This window comes from Octopus sinensis, unplaced genomic scaffold, assembly GCF_006345805.1.
Source record: "Octopus sinensis unplaced genomic scaffold, ASM634580v1 Contig18805, whole genome shotgun sequence".
In the NCBI taxonomy this organism is placed as follows: domain Eukaryota; kingdom Metazoa; phylum Mollusca; class Cephalopoda; order Octopoda; family Octopodidae; genus Octopus; species Octopus sinensis.
In genome coordinates this window covers 7564-25615 of record NW_021836041.1, presented here as the reverse complement: position 1 = coordinate 25615, position 18052 = coordinate 7564, and the positions used below count along the sequence as shown (strand labels likewise).

Sequence of the window (18052 nt, the reverse complement as noted above, 5' to 3'; positions counted from 1 at the left end):
TTTTATTATGGCAACCAAATAATTGTCACATATTATATTACAAATAATTCCTCTATTTACAAAATATCAAGGTCTCTTTCATTATTTTGTTGTCATACCATTATGTTAATATATATATATATATATATATTTATATATGGTATATTATATATATATATATATATATATATTTATATATGTACATATATATATTTTTTTATACATGTATGTATATATATATTAAGAATAATAAGATAGTCAGATTGTTGGATGGTTGTATACATTTTTATTACATTTTATTGCTTTCATTATCAGATTTATCAAAAAACTGGTTTACAGTATTCTTTACTGTTTACTATATTGAAGATAGAGAATAGAAAAAAAATGTAGGAGTGTTTTGGTGGTTTGCAGAGGAAGGGAAAAGAAACTCTTTAGGTGACCTTTTGGGTGGGAAAGGAAAGGATTTTTTTGTATTCAAGAGGTCAAGGTTTTTTTAATTGGAAGGCCAGATGTTGGTTTTGATTTTTTCCAATTAAAATTATAATTACATTTCAAGGTCTTTTATTTTTTAAGTCTCTTGTATTCATTAATGTAAGGGAGAGATAATGTTTGTATGGATGTGGTCACTTTTTTTTTCTGGCAATGTTCTTGAAAGAGTGATTTTAAAGTATGATTTTAAATGCAATCTGAAAAAAGTTTCAGATTGGAAAAGTGTTTCTCAATTATAAATATGATCTGAATTTAAAAAAAAAACATAAATATACTCTGCGTTCTTTGAATTTTCCTTCTCCACATATTTATGATGTTTTGTTTTTAAAATTCAGATCATATTTATAATTGAGAAACACTTTCCCATCCTTAAACATTTTTTCAGGTTGTATTTCAAATCATACCTATTTGTATTTAAAACCCTACTTTAAAATCACTCTTTCAAAAACATAACCATACACCGCTAAATCAAAAACAACGTAAGAGAACGGTGGAAATGTAAATAAAAATATATATAAACATTCAACAATCTCAGTACCTAATTTATTCTCAATATACAATATCTGTACGTCACTTCAAAAACTCTCTTCATACATATATATATATTACATTTAATTCATTAATAGCGAAACGATTGTCCCAAAATAATCTGTATTTTTGTTATTTTTTATTTGCCCTGTTCGTGTGAGCTAACAATCGTACTGACTTTCATTGAAACATGTATTTTTGTGGTTGAAACCTTTTGGATTTTCTAGTGCTAGAATGAGCCAATAGTGACCATTTCTTTATATTTATTTTTGTATATTTATAATATATATATATATAATATATATATATACATACATATATACTACATACATATAATATATATATATATATATATATATATATACATGCATACATACATTACATACATAATATATATACAGATATATATATATATATATATATATATATATATTTATATATATATATATAATCGTCGTCACCATTACTGTTAATGTTCATTTTCCATGCTGGCATGGGTTGGAAAGTTTAACAGAAGCTGTCCAGACTCTAATTATCCGTTGTGGCATGGTTTCTTTAGCTCTTCCAAATGCCAACCACTTTACAAAGTGTGCTGAGTGCTTTCTATGTGCCGCCATCAATTATGCAGCACCGGCATGAGACCATCTTACGTGGCACCGACACCTACAAAGGACATTCCTGTATGCATGAATGACCATGATATTACTTAGCTTGACACATCTGCTCAAGTACAGCAAATTGTCACAACTCCCAAGTCCTTGTCATTTCCTCAATAAGGCAGCGAGCTGGCAGACACGTTAGCGCGCTGGGCGAAGTGCTAAGCAGTATTTCGTCTGTCGTTATGTTCTGAGTTCAAATTCCGCCGAGGTCGACTTTGCCTTCCATCCTTTCGGGGTCGATAAATAAAGTACCAGTTTCGCACTGGGGTTGATGTAATCGACTTAATCAATTTGTCTGTCCTTGTTTGTCCCCTCTATGTCTAGCTCCTTGTGGGTAGTAAAGAAATATATATGAAGACATGTTGGTAAAACAGTGCTTCTCTAAATAGAAACCTCACCTGTTGTTGTGGTTTTATGGCACGAGGCAAAGCAGGCCTAGCTGTCCACTCAAGAAAACACAGAGTAAATGCTCCACAAGAACTCAAGCAAACTGAGTCCTCAGTTTGTTCCTTTAGCCGAAAGGTTTGCAAGGCACCAGCGGGCCTCAAGAGACACACATGGGTCCTTAGAACACAACACTTTATTTTACTGAACTCTCATTTGTTGTTCATGATGAGAGAGTTATTTATATATATATATATGTATATATAATAATAAATATTAGGGAATAAATCCAAATTTACAGGGAAAAAATCAGATTTAGGATTAAATCCAATTTATAGTAAATATTTATAATATTAATTAGAGACAAAACCACTATTTTGCAAAACAAACAAGGAAAGACTTAATCAATACATAAAATTTTAATAAAAAGTAAAAAAAAAACCGCCACTACAATTGTTTCATTGTCTTCAAATGACAATCTTCAGGGGGATTTCCGATTTTCAATAAGTCAATTTAATATAATTATATATATATATATATATATTATATATATAATACATATAAATATATGTATATGATATATATATATATATATACTATATATATAGATGTATATATATTATATATTATATCATAGATATATATATATATATAGGTATATATATGTATGTATATATATGTATGTATATATATGTATATATATAATATGTATATATATTATATATATATATATATATATAGGTGAAGGTGAGTGGCTTAGGGTTAGGGAATTTGACTCACAATCGTAAGGTCATGAGTTCAATTCCCAGTGATGCTTTATGTCCTTGAGCAAGACACTTTATTTCATGTTGCTCCAGTCCACTCAGCTGCCAAAAATGAGTAGTACCTGTATTTCAAAGGGCCAGCCTTGTCACACTCTGTGTCCTACTGAATCTTGCTGAGAACTACATTAAGGATACACGTGTCTGTGGAGTGCTGAGCCATCCACATGTTAATTTCATGAGCATGCTGTTTCGTTGAAATTGCTAAGATGATCTGGTTCTTGACTGATGACTGAGGGCTTCGAATGTCCCGTCCTGTGGTTCTTGTGTCGTCTCTGTGGTGTTTCATGTTCTTGTCCATGTCTGTAATTATTTTTACTGTTTACCTATATATATATATATATATATATATATATAGGTAAAGAAAATGTGGCTGTTCTGGATGGGAAACATTGTTTCCAGCTGGCTATACAACGCAATATCTGTGTCCTTATATTTTCAAACAGAGAAATATAATGACACAGATATTGTATCATATAACCAGCTGGAAATGACATTTCTTGGGATTAAACACCAGTAAGAATCATTCCATCTGGGACAGCCACATTATGTTAGCAAATAGCCTTTACTTTAAAGAACGGTTACTGAATGTCTCTCTTTGAGAGATTTAGAAATAATAATATGTATACATATGTGTATGTGTGTGCTTGTGTATATCATCATCATCATCATCATCATCGTTTAGCGTCCGCTGTCCATGCTAGCATGGGTTGGATGGTTCAACTGGGGTCTGGGAAGCCAGAAGGCTGCACCAGGCCCAGTCTGATCTGGCAATATTTCTATGGCTGGATGCCCTTCCTAATGCCAACCACTCCGTGAGTGTAGTGGGTGCTTTTTACATGCCATCGGCACAGGTGCCAGACGTGGCTGGCAAATGTATATATGTATATATGTAGTAGAAATAGAAAGTCCTTGGTACAGTACTTTGGAAAGATGAAATTTTCTTCTGGTATAAGGTTCAGATGTTTACAAACCTAGGTGCAGGTATGGTTGTGTAGTAAGAAGTTTGCTTTGCGACCACATAGTTCTGGGTTCGGTCCCACTACATGGTACCTTGGGAAAGCATCTCTGACTAAAGCTTTGGCCTGATCAAAGCTTCTTTGTGAATGAATTTTGTAGATGAAAACTGAAAGAAACCCATACTTGTATGCCTAGTGTTTCGATCTGCGATCATGCATTGAAGTTTTGCGATGCAGCAATTTTATATGTTGTGTGTCAATGAAATGGTTGCAGTTTCAAGCGACAAAGATTTCTACATCATATTCCTAATAAATAAATAGGCGTAGGAGTGGCTGTGTGGTAAGTAGCTTGCTTACCAACCACATGGTTCCAGGTTCAGTCCCACTACGTGGCAACTTGGGCAAGTGTCTTCTACTATAGCCTTGGGCCGACCAAAGCCTTGTGAGTGAATTTGGTAGACAGAAACTGAAAGAAGCCCATCGTATATATGTATATATATATGTGTGTGTATGTTTGTGTGTCTGTGTTTGTCCCCCCAACATCGCTTGATAACCGATGCTGGTGTGTTTACGTCCCCGTAACTTAGCGGTTCGGCAAAAGTGTCCGATAGAATAAGTACTAGGCTTACAAAGAATAAGTCCTGGGGGTCGATTTGCTCGACTATAGGCGTTGCTCCAGCATGGCCACAGTCAAATGACTGAAACAAGTAAAGAGAGAGAGAGAGAGAGAGAGAGAGAGAGAGAGAGAGAGAGTAAAGAGTAAATGTCGAAGTGAAGGTGGTGCCTTTGTTTGTTTTTGAATGGCTGGCTTAATATCTTCCATATTGTCATCACATGTACACGCTTCAACAAGTTAGTCTTTTCTCATTCTTCAGCTGAGAATCATCATCATCATCATCATCATCGTTTAACGTCCGTTTTCCATGCTAGCATGGGTTGGACGGTTTAACTGGGGTCTGTGAAGCCAGAAGGCTGCATCAGGCCCCAGTCTGATCTGGCAGTGTTTCTACGGCTGGATGCCCTTCCTAACGCCAACCACTCCACGAGTGTAGTGGGTGCTTTTTACGTGCCACCCGCACAGAATATAGAAGTGAAAATGAAGACCAAAGATTTTTTGAAATACAACAAAGTTTATTTATTTAAACTGTGAGACTAAAGACCAAAAATTTTTTTCATATTCATTGTTCTTTTCCGCATTTTATTTTCTTGCCATAAACACGTGTGAATATGTTCACCCAAAGTCTTTGATAGGAAAGGTTGAAGAAAAACAGTACTTATAAATATGTAAACCTTCCATCTCTCTCTGCACACACACACATACACACACACACACATAAACACATGAAGGGCTGCTGAAGAGGTCCTGGCTTTGGGTAAGAGAAAATACAGGAGGGTCTGTTAATTAGGATTTTATTCAACATATTCCCCTCTCAGATTCACGCACTTATTGCATCGGTCCTTCAGTCGTCCTAGGACCTGTAAAAAGTTTGGGCCTTTAATCAGGTGTTTTTGTGATGCCCTTAAAGCCAAGAACTTTTCAGCACCACCTTGTGCATGTGTGTTTTGTTGTCTATATACTATATATATATATATATATATATATATAATATATATATATATATATGCCTATATAATATATATATATACAATATATATATATTGCTTATATAGTAGATACATACATAATATTATATATATATATATATATATATATATATATATATGCATACATTTATATATATATATATATAATATATATACATATATATATATGCATACATATATTATAATATATATATACATATATATATATGTGTATATGTCTATAAATACGTCTATGTAATATATATATATATACACATACATAGATATCTGTATAAATCTATCTAACTTTTAGGTATGTGTGTATATATATATATATATATATATATATATATATATGTATATAAATACGTCTATGTAATATATATATATATAATATACACTCATACATAGATATCTATAAAATCTATCTAACATTTAGGTAGTATATATATATATATCTATATATATGTCTAGAAAATGTATATATAAGTCTATAATATATATATGCATATATATATATAATATATATATATATATATATAATATATATATATTATATATATATACATACACAGATATCTATATAGGTCTATCTAACATTTAGGTATTTATATATATATATATATACGTCTGGAAAATGTATATAAAATCTATAATATATATATATATGTCTATAATATATATATCTTATACATAGATGGCAATTTCTACCTGTTGATCTGTCAGTTACCATCTTGATGCCTACGCAAGTGAACCAATCTTGACAAAACTTTGCATAAACGTTAAACTAACATCCAGTTCAAGTGTAGGCTAATTGAATTTCAATAAAAATCTATAATGGGCCCCCTATTGGGACTGGGCTATTATTTGATAAATTGAAAAGGGTGCAAAGAGTGTTAGTGTGAGGGAAATGTGGTGGCATAGTGAGTGTGGCTGATATCAGGGAAGAGGAGAACAGCTTTGTGTGACACATATGGAGTGGAAGTGGGATGGGAATGTTAATACAGCTGTCATTCATGGATTAACACGTTATGCTGCATATGGTCTTTCGTAAATACATAGATACCAGCATACACACACGAGTGCACACACATACGTATACTACTCATTCACACATGCACATAACTTTTAAAACATCTAGGGAAGAAAAGAAAGGTGGGTGTGAGGAATATGTAGTTTTAAAGAGAGAAGGAGTAAGTAGCTTTTCTGCTATCCATTACAAAGAAACACACACACACACACATATATGCATTTATATATACATACGTACATACATGTCTACTATACACCATTTTAAACTCATGATTACCTGTGTATACATTTGTAAATGTGTGTATGTGTATGTGTTTCACGTCCTATATTTGTTTTTCTCTCTACTTTTGTAGGGTTTTCCCTGTTGCTGTCACATTTTGTGAGATTTTAAAATTACATTGAAATTTTCAGATTTGGTATATTGAAATAATTTTCCATGTCAAATCTGATTTTGTTATTTATTTGTTCTAGAAAAATTGCAGAAAAATGTTACCGGGGTTTAAAGTTTAATCAATTTTACCTAATCTGAAAACAGGATTTGGAAGCTGGCATTTTCTGCATGTCTATCACGAAATGAAAGCAAAATCATTAGGAGGAGGAAATTTTATTAAATGATTGAAAGCAAAGCATTACTATGGCTAAAGTTGTAAGAACTTTTGAAGTTTTAATAAGTTTTAATGAATAGCGTCATATGAAACAATCTACCAGATGTGTAAATAATTTAAAAAGGTAAAAAAAATCCTCAATGAAGATTTTTTGTGAAAAATTGCACAAATCTGTTCTGATGAAGAGGCCTATCTGTTGGGGAAGGCATGGTCTAACATGGAATAAACATAGATTTATGTATGATATTCTACTGTAAAAATCACATGGCAACAATGGGCTATTCAGCTAGTATATATATATATGTGTATATGTCTATATATTATAATTACATACATATATATATGTCTATAAGAAATTTACTTCCCAACCAAGTGGTTCCAGGTTCAATCTCACTGTATGGCACCTTGTGCAAGTGTCTTCTACTGAAGCCCCAGATTGATCCAGGCCTTGTGGGTGGATTTGGTCCGTGCAAAGAGAAAGAAGCCTCACACACACCCACACACACACACACACATGTGATTGGCTTGCACACAGTTCCTATCATCTAGATCAGTGCTTTTCAAACTTTTTGCTGAAGCGGAACCCCCAAGGAAACATTCCACTGGCTCGAGGAACCCCTGTGCAATAATTTAATAGTCTTATGCACACACATCTGCACAGGAGAATTAAAAATTACTGCCGATTTTAGCAGTTTTGTAACTTCTTGCGGAACCCCTGGACTGTACTGGCGGAACCCTGGTTGAAAACCACTGGTCTAGATTCTCTCTTATTCAAACCGGCCATATCTGGCCAAAATATTTAACCTGTTTTATATTGAAACTGACCAGATCTCACCTCTCACCTCAGCCCTACCATGTCATTCTAAAACTAAAAAAACCACATCACTGAAATCTCTAAACTACAAGATAATGCATGATTAATTCAAAACAATATAGTTAAACAAACATCACATTTGAGAGAATAATCTGAACACTAAAGGGTTAAAGGTCTCAGTCAGTCCAGGGCTATAATAAATGTCAAGTTGCTTGGGACTGAACTTGGAAGCATGTGATTGACCAGCAATCTTCATAGCCAAACAACCATGCCTGCTCCACCAATGTCTTCCACTACTTCATGTTTATTTCCTTATAAAAACCGGTCTCAGTATTATCATGTTAATTTTTTCAGCTTAAAATATTCATGTAGACATTCTATTTCATTCTTATTGAATGTCCCCAGCTGGTCCTTCTTTTAATACCTATGTCTTGTAATGTTATTAATTATTATTTATTATTAGTAGTAGTAGTAGTAGTAGTAGTAGTATTAGTATTGTTATTATTTGAAGATATAGTTTTATAAAATTGCCTTTTGAAATCATTGCACATGATGTATCATACACATACGTGCCAACATCCACTTACGTATTAATCGGTATTTGTGGTTGTGTGTGTGACTATGTACACACACACACACACATATAGACATACATACACACATGATTATATATAGTGAGATACACACACACACACACACACACACACACACACATATATACTTACATAACTATACATATGCGTAATTATGTGCATACATATGTATATTTACATATACATATGCATATATATATATATTTTCACATATGCACATATATATATATACATCTTTACATATGCACATATATATATGTATATATTTCTATATGCATATATAAATATATATGTATATATATATATATATATATAACATATATATATATATATATCTATATATCTATATATATATATATATATATATATATATATATATATATATATATATACATATATATATACATATATGCATATATATATATATATATATTTACATATGCATATATATATATATTACATATGCATATATATATATTTACATATATACATATATATATAATATTTACATATGCATATATTATATATATTTACATATGCAATATATACATATTTACATATATATAAATTTATACATACTCACACACACACACATACATACATATGTGTATACATATATATATGTATGTATGTATGTGTGTAGGTATAAATTTATATACACATATATATATGTAATATATGTTAGTGAAAGAAGAGACGTGAGGGCAGTTTGTTAGTGAGAAATTTTTTTTTTTTTTAGTTAAAAAGAAACATCTTAATTCTTCCTAAGTTTTTTCCGAATTCAGCAGTAAACAACGAAACCCACATTTGTTTATTTATCTTCACTGATTCTTCTTCCATCTTCTTTGAATTCACACCAAGGCCCACAGATAGAGGAATAACAGAAAGAATGTAACCCAAGGGTGAACTAGAGCATTGATACTGGTTGTACTATTTCCCGGATTAGTTTTTATTGGTGATTGTTTTCTGAGCTCTTTAAAGCTGCGTAGGACAGTACGGTCATTTAGATCTTGAACTGGTCTGAAGTTGTTCACCATTTCGAATCTGTATTTCCGAAACAAATCATTAATGTCTGTTGTGTTACCCTCTCCTGCAAGAGTAGCACTTGGGGTTTCTGTAGTTGATTCAGTGCCGTTATTCTTTGCTCTGTTTAATCTTTCCTGTTCCTCTGCAGCATCGTAGACATAAAACAGGTCACGTATTTTCTGCATCTTCAAGAGAAACGAAAATTAAAATAAGCAAAATTTTTGCAAAGGAAGTAAAAGGTTTTCCACTTATTTTTTCATATTTCGGTCAGGTATATACATCCAATCAATATACTCTTTACTCTTTACTCTTTTACTTGTTTCAGTCATTTGACTGCGGCCATGCCGGAGCACCGCTTTTAGTCGAGCAAATCGACCCCGGGACTTATTCTTTGTAAGCCCAGTACTTATTCTATCGGTCTCTTTTGCTGAACCACTAAGTGATGGGGACGTAAACACACCAGCATCAGTTGTCAAGCAATGCTAGGGGGACAAACACAGACTCACAAACATATACACACACATACACATATATATATATATACATATATATGACAGGCTTCTTTCAGTTTCCGTCTACCAAATCCACTCACAAAGCATTGGTCAGCCCGGGGCTATAGCAGAAGACACTTGCCCAAGATGCCACACAGTGGGACTGAACCCAGAACCATGTGGTTGGTCAGCAAGCTACTTACCACACAGCCACTCCCACGCCTAAATATCTATAGAATAGTTCATGAACTATTGCACTAGGGGTTCAATGGAGTGGTAGGTAACAGTCTGATTATGTAACCCTGCGCTCTTCAGAGCAGGCAATCAGACTGTTATCTAACACTCCTTTGAACTTCCAGTGTGAAACTGACAGGTAAGATCAGTCATAATGGATATATAATGCTGTACACTTCAATTAATAATATATATATATAGGCACAGGAGTCGCTCTGTGGTAAGTAGCTTGCTTACCAACCACATAGTTCTGGGTTCAGTCCCACTGCATGGAACCTTGGGCAAGTGTCTTCTTCTATAGCCTCGGGCCGACCAAAGCCTTGTGAGTGGATTTGGTAGACGGAAACTGAAAGAAGCCTGTTGTATATATGTATATATATGTATGTGTCTGTGTTTGGCCCCCTAGCATTGCTTGACAACTGATGCTGTTGTGTTTATGTCCCTGTAACTTAGCGGTTCGGCAAAAGAGACCGATTGAATAAGTACTAGACTTACAAAAGAATAAGTCCCGGGGTCGAGTTGCTCGACTATAGGCGATGCTCCAGCATGGCCACAGTCAAATGACTGAAACAAGTAAAAGAGTAAAAGAGCATATGTATATATGTGTGTGTGTGTGTCTGTGTTTGTTCCCCCAACATCCCTTGACAACCAATGCTGGTGTGTTTACGTCCCCGTAACTTAGCGGTTCGGCAAAAGAGACCGATCGAATAAGTACTAGGCTTACAAAGAATAAGTCCTGGGGGTCGATTTGCTCGACTAAAATGCGGTGCTCCAGCATGGCCGCAGTCAAATGACTGAAACAAGTAAAAGAGTAAAAGAGTAATAGTGTATGTGTCGGAATCATCCATTTGCAATTCTTAATGTTTAAAAGTAAGAAAATGAACTGAATAAAACTTACTTGTTTCTTCGATATAAAGTTGTATTCCTCAAATATTGTCCAAATTACTGATTCGTAGCATGCAGGGGTCGTCAAGGAACCATTGTATCGATAATATCTTGAAATGTCTTGTGGTAGAAACATCCTCAGCGATTTCGCCTCCAGATTTACTTTTGGATGTCCTGTGGTTAAATAACAAATTATGTACATTCTCTTTGGATAAGGGATCCATTTTACATAAATACACACACACACACGCACACACATAGAGATGTAGATTCTTTCAAATAGACGCACAGATACATTCTCACTTACACCTAGACAATGATGTTTGCTGTAAGAGAAAAAAAGGATTTGTTTAACCCTTTAGTGTTCAGATTATTCTATCAAACATAATGCTTATTGATTCACATTGATTTGAATTAATCATGCATTATCTCATATCTTCAAGATCTTGATGGTGCAATTACTTAATGTAGAATAACATTGTAGGGTAGGTGTGAGAGCCTGGATCTGGTCAGTTTGAACGTAAAACAGGCAGAATACTTTTGGCCGGATATGGCCGGTTTAAATGCTAAAGGGTTAAACACTTCATCCACTCACCAGGTTGCTGCATGGCTTCAAGGTTGTCAACAATCAGGTTCAGCGCAGGATTATCAATATCTGACTCCTAAAAAAACGAAATGGAAAAATAAAGAATTGAATCCAAAGGTATATCATCATCATCATCATCATCATCATTTTTACTTCCATGTTTCCATGCTTGCATGGGTTGGATGGAATTTGCTCAAAGTGAATTCGCAGTGACCAGGTGCTCTTCCTGTCACCAACCCGCCACCTGTTTCCATGTTGAGTGACAACTTCCCGTGACCAGACATGTTTTCATAGATTATTGTAAAGAAAGGACACCACTTGTATGTTGGTGACACTTGCTTACAACTACCGCACGGTGCCAAGACGAGAAAACAATAACACAAACACACAAAGTCTGGTATTAATGTACATATGGCCACGATGCTTAACCATTTATTTAGATCTGTTACAGTCCAAAGTTTGCCCTAAGTTTCCTCTCCATAATCTCTGAAGAGATTAATTAATCCTTTAATTCTTTAGTGTTCAGATTATTTTGTCAAATTTAATGTTCATTTATTCATATTGTTTTTAATTAGCCATGCAATTATCCCATAGCTTCAAGATTTTGATGATGTGATTGATTATTTTTAGAATGACATTGATTGGTATGTGTGAGAGGCTGGACCTGACCAGTTTCAGGAATGAATTTGAACCAGTGTGTGTGTGTGTATTATACTGGCATAATGACCCTCCCTAGACATATGGAATATTTTGGCTGGAATCCGCCAGTTTAGAAGCGAAAGATTTAGATGAGTCCCATTATTTTCTTGGTACATAAATTCTAGTAAGGCGGTGAGTTGGTAGAAACGTTAGCACGCCGGGCAAAATGCTTAGCGGTATTTCGTCTGCGTTATGTTGTGAGTTCAAATTCTGCCGAGGTCGACTTTGCCTTTCATCCTTTCGGGGTCGATAAATTAAGTACCAGTAACGCACTGGGGTCGATGTAATCGACTTAATGCCTATGTCTGCCCTTGTTTGTCCCCTCTATGTTTAGCCCCTTGTGGGTAATAAAGAAATAGGTATTTCATCTGCCATTACGTTGTGAGTTCAAATTCCGCCGAGGTCGACTTTGCCTTTCATCCTTTCGGGGTCGATAAATTAAGTACCAGTTACGCACTGTGGTCGATGTTATCGACTTAATACCTATGTCTGTCCTTGTTTGTCCCCTCTGTGTTTAGCCCCTTGTGGGCAATAAAGAAATAGGTACATAAATTCTATCAAACCAAGGAGCAGGAAAGTGAAAGCTGACCTCACTGTAATTTGAACCCAGAAATTAAAGCACTCCAAGTGAACAACATAAGTCATTTTATTCACTTCTCTATCAATTCTGTTGATGAGTTCTTAATTTAACAAAAAACCACAGATTTTGGGGGAGGGATGTTTTCGGTCTAACCTTTGTTAATGACCCCAGAGGAGAGAGAGAGATGAAAGACTCTGTTGATCTTCAAAATCTTTCAAGACATATTTACAGTTTGCAAAACTTTTTCTTACTTTTACTTATTATATATTTATTGATAACTTTTTTTTTAAGGTCATTTTTTGTATTATTTTTTTTTTTTTATTATATCAAAGATGTTTTTTGGGTTTTTTTATATGATCTTAAAATTTTTAAATTACAAAAGACACAAGAGAGAAAAACAAAAAAAAAATGTTTTGATATTTTCAACATGACCGACCACACATTTTTATACCAACAACCACCACCGCCACCCCCCGCCACTGTCATCACTTCTGCTCCCTCCCCCTTTCTCTCTTTCTTTCTCTCTCTCTCTCTCTCTCTCTCTCTCCATTTCCATGATTTTAATGTTGTTTCTACTAACATCACCATTACTTGCATTGCTGCTACCACCACCATCATCATCATCACAACCACCACCAACAACAACATCATCTACACTATCATCACTACCACCATTGTAATCAATCATCATCATCATCATCGTCCTCATCATCGTCATCATCATCATCATTATTATCATCATCATCATCATCATCATCATCATTGTCTTCATGATCATCATTATTGTCATCATCATCATCGTTATCGTCATCATCATCATCCTCATCATCATCGTCATCATCATCATTATCATCGTTATTATCATCATCATCATCATTGTCTTCATGATCATCATTATCGTTATCATTGTCATCATCATCATCGTTATTGTCATCGTCATCATCGTCATCATCGTCATTCATTGTCATCACTAGAAAAAAAGTTACTTTATTGCATTTTTTCTCTTTCAATTCTGTAACTTTGGGAAAGAGAAAGAAAACTTTTTCATTCATGAAATGGAGGTTGAGGTGGAATAAGGCGAAGAAGAGGAGGAAGAAGGTGTTTGGACTAAGTGGGGGATGAAATGTGGGGGAGGTGGAGAGGAGGAGGAGGAGGAGGAGTAAAAAGTTGGGGAAAAAAAAGGAAACAAAGGCAACCAAAATAACAACAGCAACAACAACAACAACAACAACAAGCAAACAAAGGTTTGAAAAGGAAGAAAACATAGTCAAGGAGATGAAGTAAAGTTAAGAAACAACAACAACAACAACGATAACAACAACAACAACAACAAAATGTTAAAAGAGAAACTAAAACTAAAAGTTCTTTCCATCAGAAAGAAGGGAAAAAAAAATGCAAGAAATTTCATTTAAGATGTGTTGCATGTCAACGATCTCGTTAGGTCAATTAAATTTCTTTGGGGGTTTTATAAGTCGTTCTTTTCAGCTGCAGTTCATTAGTGACTGCTATTGAATATAACGAGAGCCTCACTTTCTATTTATTCTTAGTTTCAGCATCACCGTCATCATCATCATCGTTATCATCACCACCATCACCATCATCATCATCGGTATGTCTTACATATAAGGTGCAGGCATGGTTGTACGCTGAAGAAGTTTGGCTCCCACCCAAGCAGTTTTGGCTTCGATCTCTCTGCACAGCACTTCTATAGAGCTGACCAATGCCTTGTGAATAGATTTGCTTGATAGAAACTGGAAGAAGCCTGCCACACACACACACACACACACACAGACACACACATGTGTACATACACATGTGCTTATGTTGAGAAATGAAAATGACCATCCAGCACTGCATTCATGGATAGCTTTTCATTGTTTGTGGGTTAACAAGGCTACCATTGGTTTCATGTGAAGTGAGATTGTTACAATTGTTCAAGTGTATCACATGGGAACTTTGGCATTCATCACCATTTTGGATGAGAATATACATATGTAGATATGTGACTGTGTTTGTGTATGTATATATATATATATATATGTGTGTATGTGTGTGTGTGTGTATAGGTGTAAAAAGGTTGAATGTTGATTCTTCATATTTGGCTGCTAGTTTAAAGGCATACATTTGTGAAGATATGAAAGTAATTCTTGTATATGATGTGTTGTGAATTTATGGAAAGAAGTTCCATAAAACTTCTTAGATTAGAGATGCAGTAATGTAAGATATTCGAAGAGATGAAGGAGTAAACTGAAAAACAAGAACAGGTGTGGGAGAAATAAAATCTTTGTTACCTTGAACAGGACTCCGAGTACAGCCAAACCCATGGGTTGTGAGGCGGCTTTCTGAACGGTGTCATATTTTTTCACATCATACGAAACAATGTGCAGCTGGAAAATTAAATAAATGAAATTAATGAGTAGTTGATTAGTAGAGTCAGAACAAAAGCTTGTCTCATATGTGTGTATTTGTGTGTTTGTGTCCTTTTTAATGACGGGGTGCCAGTCGAGTGTCATCCTTCTCTGGTTGTGATCCAGGATATCTGTGTGTGTAGAGAGGCAGCGAGCTGGCAGAAACATTAGCATGCCGGGCGAAATGCTTAGCAGTATTTCATCTGCCGCTACGTTCGGAGTTCAAATTCCGCCACGGTCGACTTTGCCTTTCATCCTTCCGGGGTCGATTAAATAAGTACCAGTCACGCACTGGGGTTGATATAATCGACTTAATTCGTTTGTCTGTCCTTGTTCGTCCCCTCTGTGTTTAGCCCCTTGTGGGTAGTAAAGAAATAGATATCTGTGTGTGTATTAACAACACTGTCCCAAACGTGGTGGGCACACTGCTGTGGTACCTACAGCTACAGAAAGTGAAATCACCTCCAATTACCTACCTGTCTGTCTACCTGGCTTTCTATCCGTCAAGTAACACACGGACAAGCAGAATTATTATAAGTTGATGATGTTTATGGAACAGATTTGGTCTTTAACCCTTTAATGTTCAGATTATTCTATCAAACATAATGCCTATTGATTCCCATTGATTTGAATTAATCATGCATTATCTCATATCTTCAAGATCTTGATGGTGTAATTACTTAATGTAGAAAAACATTGTAGGGTAGGTGTGAGGGCCTGGATCTGGTCAGTTTGAACATAAAACAGATTAGCTATTTTGGCCGGATATGGCTGGTTTAAATACTAAAGGGTTAATATATATTTTACTAACCTCCATTGTAAACGATTGCGAATTAATGTAGTGTTCAGTTCCATTGTTGTTTTTGACGCCCCAGTGCAGATGCAAATGGTCGATCTTGTAAGGATTTGCTAAACCACCATTGGCTATGTAGAATTTACCAATTGTTTTGATTTTCACTGCAAGAACAAATAAATAAAATAATAAATAATAAATATGGATAAATAACAGCAACAGTTTTATTTTCTCCGATTTGCAACAGAGGAACCTGATGAGTTGGGAGGGGAACATTACAAGGATAAATTCCGATTTGTGTGTGTATGTCTGGGGGGTGATTTAGAAAATGGTAAGTGAGGAAAAAAGCGGGAAGAAATTCTGAGAAGTAAACATAGAATACAAAATATGTGATTACAAGAATAAAGGGGTTCTTCTGATGCAAGGAAACCTTCAACCAGGGCCACTCAAGGAAGAGATATTAGGTAAAAGGGCTGAAATTTCTGGAAGGGTGTTTAGTCAACGAAACTCATTCCGGTATTTGATTAGTGTTTTATTTTATCAAGCTTAGGGAGAAGAAAGATAAAACTGACCTTGGTAGAATAACAACAACAACAACAACGATAGTAATGATAATGGTTTCAAATTTTGGCACAGTGCCAGCAATTTCGGGGTAAGAGTTAACTCTGTTTTACTCTTTTACTTGTTTCAGTCATTTGACTGTGGCCATGCTGGAGCTCCACCTTTAGTCAATCAAATCGACCCCAGGACTTATTCTTTGTAAGCCTAGTACTTATTCTATCGGTCTCTTTTGCTGAACTGCTAAGTTACAGGGACGTAAACACACCAGCATCAGTTGCGAAGTGATGTTGGGGGTGGGGACAAACATATACATACACACACACACACACACACACACACACATATATATATACATATATACGGCGAGCTTTTTTCAGTTTCCATCTACCAAATTGTTTGGACAGTTTGACCATGACTAGCATGCTGGAAGGCTGTACCAGACTCCAGTCTGATTTGGCATGGTATTCTATGGCTGGATGCCCTTCCTAATGCCGACCACTCCGAGAGTGTAGTGAGTGCTTGATGGGTCTTCTTCTCAAGCATGACATAATGTCAAAGGTCTAGGTCATAGCCTACCTGAGGCTCATTGCCCCCTAAATTCACTCACAAAGCTTTGGTTGACTATAATAGAAAACTCTTGCCCAAGGTGAGCCATGCAGTGGGATTGAACCTGGAACCATATGGTTGGGAAACAAACTTCCCACTCAGCCACACCTCTATGTGTACTATCTATATTTTCAATCAACAGAATGTCACAAATAACTTCAGTGCTGATACAACTCTCTCCCTCCTTCCCTCCCTCCCTCTCTCCTGTAGTGACATCTTCTATATTCTGGTGGGTCAAAGGTGAGAGAGAGCTAACAGGGTGTGTATGTCTACCTTGGCAACAGAGGTACCTAAAACACTCAGTGTAAGGATGACACAAGCAACTAGGTCATTTGCATTTATGAGTGACAGCTAAGCTATACCTGACTAGATAGAAAAGCAAAAGGTTGTTTTCCAGCCTTAGGTCGGCTGCAGTTGAGTAGATCTATGATCACAGCCAATCCAACTGTGATCGTTCCATTGAATTTCAAGACACATAACATCAAGAAACACATTAAATGATATATTCTTTATTTTTCTGAGACACTTCATTTTGATTTAACGGATCTTTGGCAGCTGTGTCTACTAGCGCCTTCTCCTTATCACCAATATTCATTAAGTCATTGAGGAAACCTTACCGAATCAATAGTGACAGGGGGTGGGGTGCCTTATTGAGCCATTAAAAGGGCCTTATTGAGCTATTAAAAGGGCCTTATTTGGCCATTGAAGAGGCCTTATTGAGCATTTAAAAGAGCCT

The 18052-nt window shown here is 35.3% G+C and overlaps 1 protein-coding gene across 1 annotated transcript; it reads right to left on the bottom strand.

Annotated features, from left to right (window-relative positions):
• Positions 1-9185: 9185 nt before the first annotated feature.
• LOC115231770 (carbonic anhydrase 14) lies at positions 9186-16313 on the bottom strand (the record flags this gene model as incomplete). The annotated part of the gene is made up of 5 exons (XM_029801717.2): positions 9186-9658; positions 11097-11257; positions 11679-11745; positions 15240-15335; positions 16168-16313. Coding segments are annotated over 5 exons (830 nt in total), but the record flags the coding sequence as incomplete, so codon positions are not given.
• Between the last annotated feature and the right edge of the window lie 1739 nt (positions 16314-18052).